This window comes from Branchiostoma belcheri, unplaced genomic scaffold (assembly GCF_001625305.1).
Source record: "Branchiostoma belcheri isolate BF01 breed outbred unplaced genomic scaffold, Haploidv18h27 scaffold112, whole genome shotgun sequence".
Taxonomy (NCBI): Eukaryota; Metazoa; Chordata; class Leptocardii; order Amphioxiformes; family Branchiostomatidae; genus Branchiostoma; species Branchiostoma belcheri.
In genome coordinates, this window is record NW_017802514.1 from 949,891 (window position 1) to 959,422 (window position 9,532).

General features: G+C 43.2%; 1 protein-coding gene across 1 annotated transcript; it reads left to right on the forward strand.

Moving 5' to 3' along the window:
• Nucleotides 1–4,480: 4,480 nt before the first annotated feature.
• Nucleotides 4,481–8,246, forward strand: LOC109461913 (protein Tob1-like). The gene is made up of 2 exons (XM_019758393.1): nucleotides 4,481–4,630; nucleotides 5,971–8,246. Exon 2 carries the CDS (start codon nucleotides 6,051–6,053, stop codon nucleotides 6,984–6,986), a length of 936 nt encoding a protein of 311 aa, XP_019613952.1. The 5' UTR covers nucleotides 4,481–4,630; nucleotides 5,971–6,050; the 3' UTR covers nucleotides 6,987–8,246.
• Nucleotides 8,247–9,532: the final 1,286 nt, after the last annotated feature.

Here is a 9,532-nt window from a genome sequence, read left to right on the forward strand (position 1 = left end):
CTCAATCCTTGGCTAATAACTCTGGTACTTGAAGGCATAGCTACTTCTTGTTCTTTTCTGAGATGGTATTAGGTGCTTAGTAGTTGGTACGTCCACCAGTCATTTTGTACATCATGCATAGTCTGGACATTTTTCGTCCGTCTTACAGTGACACCCACTGTGCTATCATCTCTATCACAAAAACTACCCAATTTCTCCCAGGCAGTTTTACAATGACAATACTGGTACGGCGAGTCCACGTGAGTCACGGAAAGAAGCTATCCAATACAGTGTCATACAGCGGAGTTTCTCATTATCAAGCCTTGGCTATCTCGGAACTTCAACAGAGGAAAAAACACAGTGAAGTTCGTCACGTTTCAACGTACGGCAACGACATGTGCCAGTGCCAAGTTCGTACCATCAAAGTGTTTGTTTCGTGTATTTAGATGAAGGGCTTCTCAGGTTTTGTTCAACAGAGGAAAAAACACACACTGAAAGTGCGTCAATGTTCAACCTACGGCAAGAACACGTGTACGTGTCGAGTTCACGCGATCTCCGTGTTTGTCTGGTATTTAGTAAAGGGCTTCTCAAGTTTTGCACCCAATATTTAATAGGCTGTTCAGCACCTCACGTGTATGTATGTTTTTGTATCTCAGTAGGGCCACAGCATGTAAATTTTATGGATGACATCCTCCATAGACTCCAAATCTAATGCGGTAGGGCGAAAAAAAAACAAGCTGGGCCAAAAAACAAGATTACAACATTTTCAAATTCATAAACCTTGTTAAACCATGCTGCGACAGTATGGGATCCATATACAAAAAAAGACAAAGACAAACTGGAAAGGGTACAGAATCAAGCTGCAAGATTCTGTATGAACAACTATGAAAGAGGTGCTAGTGTCACGGAAATGAAAAGAAACCTACAGTGGGTCTCACTGGAAGACAGAAGAAAGATGTCCAGACTATGCATGATGTACAAAATGACTAATAAACTGGTGGATGTCCCAACTACTAAGTACCTAATACCAGCCCAGAAGAGAACAAGAAATAGCCATGCATTCACGTACCAGAGTTATCAACCAAGGATTGAGGTGTTCAAGAATTCATTCTTTCCTAGAACTATCGCAGAGTGGAACTCACTGTCACCAAGTACAGTAGGGACATTGTCAATAGATAGATTTAAACAATGTCTAGAGCTAGAAGTTCAAGGGTTAGGTGTAACAAGTCGATCGGTGTAATATAGCTAGCTGCCGCCGCGCCGCGTGCCTGCGAAGCTGGTGTGTTACGCCGAAAGGCGGTTATACCGGCTATACAGATACAGATACAGAAACAAGAAATGATACCTATATTGTGCCAAGTTTACTGTCAACTATTACAACATAAAAATAAACGTTTTCAATCATTGTACAAGTGGTTTTGATTCAGTGGGAAGTTCTGGGAACATCACATATGAAAAGGAATGAAATACATCACTGCATCTAAGTCATTTGCAAGTAAAAGACAGAACAATAAATCAGAGGTTTGTTTTGTCTCCTCTCTTAATATTTATCTGCTATCCACCTTCCAGCATGGCAACAGACATTCTTGACCATTTTCGGCATGTTGACCACGTACTGTCAGAGGACAACAAAATTTCTTCTTCTTTTTGCCAAAATCAGGCGAAAATCAATGCTGATGTCATCCATAAAAATTACTTGCCGTGGCCTAAGAGATGTGCCCTCGGGAGATAAACAGCTGTTATCATGGCCTTCGATACGCGTACTAGTATCAGTCTTTGAAATCATTTTACGGACAGCAGGAGGCATATTGGTCACCTTCAGAAGACGTCTTTTAACAAACAACCGGAAGAAACCAGAAACAAAGCATTCTTACGTCTTTTATCAAACAATAAATTGTCTCTTGGTGTGTAGGCCAGCGCTAGCGCTTGCGAATGTTTTTTTTTTGATTTTTGCAAATGAAAACCCTTTGCTGACCGTCAGTTCATTGACATAGCACGCACCACTGCACGTCACAAGAAATGGCACCCATACTCGTCCCCCAGTCATGTGGCTAAGGATCAGTTTTACATCTAAATCTACATGCACGTACACACACACACACACACACACACACACACACGCACACGTACGCGCGCGCACACACACATACGTACACACACACGCGCACACACACACACACACAAACACACACACACACACACACACACAGAGAGAGAGAGAGAGAAAGAAAGAAAGACTAAGAGAGAGAGGGGAGGGAGAAAGAGAGAGCTGGCTATTTTTTCAACACGTCTTTTACCCCCTTCTTCCAATACTAACTAAATAAATGTGCTAAATAATCAAGAGACAAAGAGAAAGAGAGTTAGAGAGGGGTGGGAGAGTTTGGAGACGTAATAATGAATTAAAATTTTTTGTAAGAATAATACCAATCAAACGTGAACAAAAGCTTGGAGCATAGTCCCTGCAACATGAGGGAATAATTCAAACTGTCACTACACTACACTACAAAACCAAGCTACAGCCGTTATTTTGGCTCACTGGTTTAATGTTCCCCAGCTTGGGTTGTTTTGAAACATCCCAGAACTAATTTTCTGTTACGCTAAGAAGCCTAGATCGGGTTACCGGAGTACGCAAATATAACAGGTGGCACGGAACAGAGCGGCAAAACTGTAATACTAATAAAGTTTCCGAGCCGATAACAGACGCCATTTCTCGGTAACATAACCCGGCCGCGAATACACAACACGCGCGTGTTTTTGCCCAAAGGACCTGACAATAAGCCTCGTTATTGATGGAACTCTATACTCATAGGATCTACTGTAATAGCGTTGAGTACACCTCAGTACGGCGTAATTGGGGCGCCTGCGTCAGCGCGAGCGGCGGTGACGTTGGACCTGGATCACAATCTCTAAATATAGACTCTCAACGGCGCGCAACAAAGAACCTTTCACAATAATGAAGGAGCCAAGTGCTGGCAGCAAGTTGTTGAAGTGTTTGTGATAGAGTTGCCCATTTATTTTAGTCGTGACGGTAGCTAGCTTGCAGAGTAAAAAAAAGTTGAGTTTTATCCATTTAATTGATGTATCCTGTTCAAACATACTTATATGTGTAGGGAGAACGCTACATGTAATCTTACAGGTAGTGTACTCTCAATACATGTAGCGTAAACCCCTTTGGGGCTTTTCCGAAAATGCATCCGTGTTTTCGTGAACAAATCTACCATGTATATACAGCGACAGCTATCAGTGTATATTTACCGCTAGAGCGCATTGCCAAATATTAACCCGCATAAAAATATCTAACCTATTCGATCGCACCTCTTGAGATTCGCAGATATCTTCAAAGCATAACGTTTAAACAACCCAAACATATATAGTACAGTGTACCTGATCGGATTACATACATAAATCAAGATCTCTGTCTAAAATGCGCTGGCTACATTATTAAACATATTCGATTTACACCCACGATGGGTGAGTTAAACACATCGCGTAGGAGTTGTAGTTCACAGGAAAGCAGGCCTCTTTCCCTGAAAATCCCCCTAGGCCTGTTCAACTGTGGCACAGCAAAGCCTGTCGACATCAATTTTAAGAGGTTAAAAATTCCTGGGACAGTAGGGTTCAAATCGATTCACGTCTATCTTTCATCAGCAATTTAGGGCATTCTAACAGCGGTCACACCTACACCTGACTTGAGTTAAAAGGCGGATTTGCGAAGCCCGCACGCACAGCCTGCGGGAGAAAGTTCTCCTCCCATATAAATCAAATCAAATCAAACTTTATTGCACGACAATTGTAGCAGGTACAATGTATGGCAACTTTTTCACATGAACGACATACTAAGTCGGTATCCACACTATTACTTATATCTATCTAACACTTATAAGTTATGTATTTCAAAACTTGTCTAATACTACACTATCTTAAAAGAAAAAGAAAAAAGTGATGTACATTGTAATATACATGGAACAATGCTTACATGGAAATGTATATAAGGAGGTGAGCCATCGATTTCCCCTTTGTGCCCAAAATAGCAGGTTGTTTGACGTCACACGGACGTCACCGTCCTATTGACGATCCCATTCTGCCTCATTAATTTCACCCCGGCTCCTGATTGGCGGATAGTCTTGTTTGTACACAGACGTCACAAGCAGCTGGGTCAGCCCAAGTTTTTCCCATGCAAATCACGTCGTCCCCAGAAATATCGACCAATCAAACGACAGTATTTCTGTGACGTCATAGAATTATACGCCGACTTACCTACCGAAACGTTGACCACAGTCGCAGTACAGAAAGTAGTACCAACGATTTTGCGGAAATGTTAGTAAAACCTTGCCTACTCTGACACTTTTGTTACCAGAATATCGATATCCGTGATATACTAAATATTTTACCTCGGTAATTTGAAATAGTTAGGGGATTAAAGTTGATTCAGTGTAGGAGTTGTGAGGACTAAGTACGTGCCAGTGGGCGGATCACCCCTGTGTATATATACTGCCCAGACCAGCTGAGGGTAGTTCACTCCAGACGCAAGCGGGGACGGCTGTGGCTGACTGACAAAAACACTCCTGTATATTTTATACTTTTATATTTTTCTACACCGACATCTTCACTGCCCAACCGGGGATCCAGGAACAAGTAATATATATTACAGGTAAGCTGTGTTCCTCTTGTTGTTGTTGATATTTAGGGTGGTTCGGGAAAGTTATGGTTCGTCCTCGCCCGGCTGTTGTACGGCATCGCCTGACAACGCGCACCGCCCCGTTTTGTTCAGTCGTCCCGCACCGCCCCTTTATAATGTTACCGCAGAATCTACACTGTCTGAACGGGATGGTGGGGGAAAAGATTACGAAAATCATTCTTCAGTTATTCTAGGCTATCGGTGTGCTGAGGTACAACAATACTGTATGCTGTTTCTTGGGGGATTTTTCTGAGCAAATCCCCCTGGGCTGACCAAGGTGACCCCATGAAAACAAACTGTATTTTTGTCATCAAAATGCTTACTCGGTGAACTCTGTCATTTTATTTGAATGATATACCAATTTAGTGTAAAGAAAAACATATATGGACATATTTTGGTGAGATTTTGCCACTGAAAATGAGCTTCGAACCCTCCCATATGTTGTTTCGTGTGAGTGAAAATTTCCAAGGTGACCTCACTATGACGGCACACGCAGGCAAACGTTCAATGTTTTCTCTGTGACGCAGCGATCAGCACTGGGTTATCGGGGTTTTCAGCCTCCGCTTCAATGTCGTCCGTAATTTTTCAGTGAAAACGCGTGGAAAATGCGTTTCTCTGGTTTTCTGACCACATTTCCCTTTGTCCATGATGTCCACAGTTGCTTCTTTTTTTAATCCTTTGTCTTTGGCGTGTCAAAGGAAACAATAGGGGGGAATGGGGCCAGCAGCTGGCCCTGGATCTCAATAGGAAGACATTCTCTCCCAAACAAAAAGAAGTGACCGGATCTTTTGCATCAAAATCGAACGGTTGTTATTTGCTGGATCATTAGATCCTGGACTGAAGGGGATTTTTCTGACGAAAATATCGATGAGGTTTAGCAACTCGAGTGGTGCAAAGGTTATATTTGTGCGTAACACCAGTGGGGGGCTTGCTTACCAAGAGGGATTCAGTATGCATACAAGGGCCCAGCGCGTGAAATTCACTAATAGGTGCCAATCACCATGAAAATAAACATTGTTAGTTGTATATATGTTCCAGCAGTGTGTTGTGGGTGTTTGATTTCTTTTGTTGTTCCTTGACTTTTTAAATTTTATCAGTGGTTTATAAGTTTTTGATTGTCTACTTAGGCAATCAGATATGATTGTTGTCTAGTTTACAACCTGTGATTGTAAGAAAAACATCTATTAGACACTGGTGATATAATCTTGTCAGCTGCTAAGTGACCGGGTTTTCATCATCACACTTTGACAGCATGTACAGTCTTGTTCCGAGTGCCAGTTTTCTGATCATTTATCTACTTTAAACCACAACAGAGACAAGCATTGAAGAAAGACGGAAGAGAGTTTGGAAGTCAGACGTTTAAACACAGCATCAGCCAACTACGAAGACAGCCATGCAGGTGGAGATCCAAGTCGCCCTCAACTTCCTCGTGTCCTACCTGTACAACAAGCTTCCCCGCCGGCGGGTGAACATGTTTGCAGAGGCTCTCGAGAAGGGACTGCTTGCCAAGTTTGAGGGTCACTGGTACCCGGAGAAGCCCTTCAAAGGGTCTGGGTACCGGTGTATCCGGATCAGCACCACCCTGGACCCGGTGGTTCTGAAGGCCTGCGACGCCAGTGGGCTCGACATCACCGACGTCAAGGGCCACCTTCCCGAGGAGCTGAGCATCTGGGTGGACCCCAAGGAGGTCTCCTACCGCATGGGGGAGCGGGGGCCCGTGAAGATCCTCTACGCCGCCGAGGAGGAGGACGTGGCATGCGACAAGGAGATCCTCTCCTCCAGCGGGTTCAACCCAGACGCCCAGGTGTTCCGTCCAATCGAAAACACCCTGGGGACCCTCTCGCCCGAGAAGTCGCCCTCCCCGTCCTCGGGCATGATGTTCAGCAGCAGCTCGGTCAGCCCGACCATCTTCCAGCGCAACAACACCCCGACCATGACGACGGCAGAGTTTGCCCAGACCAAGTTCGGCTCCACCAAGCCCAAGACCCAGAAGAAGTCCGGCCCCCGCATGTCCCCGACGGAGTACATGAAGCAGAAGGCCTCTCAGTTCCCCACAAACGTCCCCACAAACAAGCCGGCACGCGCGCTGTCCCCCAATGCAAAGGAGTTCGTCTACAACCCCCAGCCAAAGATGATGGCAGACACTCTGGGCTTCAACAACCTCTTCATCCAAGACACCTTCGGGTTCGGCCTGGGCGGGTTCGACCAGATGCCGTCTCCCAACAACCTGAACGACAGTGCCAAGTCCTACCTGGATGGCCTCAACTTCAACCTGAACACCATCCAGTACCCCGGGCAGCCCTACCCCCAGGTCATGGTGGCTAACTGAGCTGACAGGACTCTGGCTATTACGTCAGCATCTCACGATGTCTTTATTATGTGAGGTCCACATAAGGCATGCTCGTACCCGAAAGCTGCTAGATAGGACTCTTAGTTGAAGTCCAGAAAGTTGAAAGTGCTAAAAGTGGAAAAAGGAAAACGATACAGGAAGTTCTGAGACTTCCACAGTTTGAATAGAACATGTTAGGAACTGTTATTTACTCCTGTTAGGAAGGACTCTGTTTTCATGTGACGAAAAGTGGGCCAGCTTGATTTTATGACAAAAAGGTTGCAATGTGTTCTCAACAGGGCAGGGATATGTGTGTGTTGATGAAATTTTATCAGAAGGAATTTTTGGAATGAAAACAAGACTTTTGTATTGAAGGATGTGTGTTATCTTGGACATTTGAAATGTTCAATGTCAGTTGGAATATCCATCTCATACTTAGATGACAAAGACTGCCATTTGGGGCCAGTGTTGGTTTCTCCACACTGCTGTGTGGGCACCACTTGTTGCTGCACTACTACCTAAACAAGTGTTTCAGTACCGGAGTTGTTTTAAAGACTTATGTTGTTTCTTCTGAACTGTACTTGAGGTATAGCACACTTTAATCTTGAGGTGGACTTTTATGGAATTTGAAGGTTTCTATGATAATGGTCATTGTCAAGTCATTGGCATATTTTGAGAAGGACCTTTATGTAGTGTTGACACAGAGAAACTGAATGGTTTGTAATGAATTGTGCAAATTGTGTAAGTATGGCTATGTTCTTACGGTTTTCTATATTTGTGAAAGCCATTTGGAGACCATAGTGTATGTGTATACTATATTCATTTTCCAGCTTAAGAGTATATATTGATATACTTTGTACAAGATACACCGTAAGGTTGTAAGCCTTATCTTTTCTACATTTGCTGTATTAAAATCCAGAGAAATAGAGAAAGCTAAAGCAGCTTTACTTTTTATACAAAAGCCTATAAAACCCAACTGTATAGTAAGAGGGTTAGAGATTCAATATATCCGCAGATGAGTTGTATTTTCTTTCCAGATGTAAAGTTTCCTATCTTGTACAATTCCAATGTCAATTCCGGAAGTATTAATTTTCTACTGAATTTGTGCAATAAGTCAGTATGGAACGTGTACATGGGGGTAAAACAAATGTCATATCTCAGTTGGACAGAAGAGTATACAGTAGGTGTTGCATCATAATTGTTTATATTGTTCAGATTTTTTAAGTTTGTATTAAAAATTTACAGAAAAATATTTTGAAACTGATGGCTCCTGTTGTTTTTTTTACTGTAGTCTGAATGATGTGAGAAGGATGGTAATACATTTACATACATAATGTATTGTACATTAAAACCAACAATGAAAACATGTTGTTTAGAGCTTAGAAAACAATTGAACAAAGGACAGGTCAAGCCCCAGTTAACTAGTAGCCTAAAACATGCATCATGCAACAATATGTCAGTGAGCAATAGATGTGTGAAGGTGAAAGAAAAGTAGAACTAAGCAATTAAATACTAGAGCAGGGGATTAAATGGCTGAGAATAATCCTACGTGAGGAAGCGGCTTACAAAGATCCATCCTTTGGTTCTGTCCTGCATAGTATCACTTTGGTCCAATAGTTCTTGGTCATGAGGAATTGACTGGTCCCTCGGTGCACCTCCTGCCCACTGGTTTTCCCATTTCCCCCCTTGAGTGGCTGCAGCTTTATAGCTGCCTAGGCTGGTTGTGATTGGATGTCTAACCAGGAATAGGGAACATTCTGGAATGGCTCCAGTAAAGGTTCATGACTGCTCAGTCAGCCAAGGTGAATCAGTCACTGTGTCCAATACAGGCATAAACAGGGCCTGATCAATGCAGTTAACGGGGCTAGCGCCCGTGTGTGTTAGACAAGTTTGGTTTGGAGGATTTTCTTGTGTGGTGGGATGACGTAGCAGAACATAATGCTGCAAAAATTTTATCACCACGTATTCGAAGTTTCAAAACAATAGCCTAAACAGCACTTTTCCCAAATGGAGGGTATAGTTGGGGTATAAGCGGAGTTTCACAAAACACCATAGTACTCTAACATTTGTACATGATGCAGGTTTCTATTGTGCTATCTTGACCACCCGTGAAAGAAAAATTGCAGTAAAATAATGATTGTCTTTTAATACATGTAGTCTGGATAAAAATGTCTTCCCTCAGTTCTCCTATTAACCAGTGCAGTAGTTGCAAATAACTGGGCATTGCTAAATCCAATGCATGTCAACAACATCAGTATGTCGCAAAGGGCAAAGTTGTTCCATGCGTAAAGCCCGGCTTAAATCAGATTACTAATTCATCCTGCGCTAATTCTTTCTGGGGTGACCTCTGCCGCCCATATAACGTGACAGATTGACCAGAAACTGATGGCATTTGTGACCACACATCCTGACCTGCGCCAAATTAACATGCAGCGGTCTGCCCGTTTCGGACACCTGGAGTCACCCTCATGAGCCCTGGCGGAATGCAGAATTCTTGGGTTGGGTTGGTGATGGAAATATTTTGATTGGGTTCTTGTGGGAAGCCA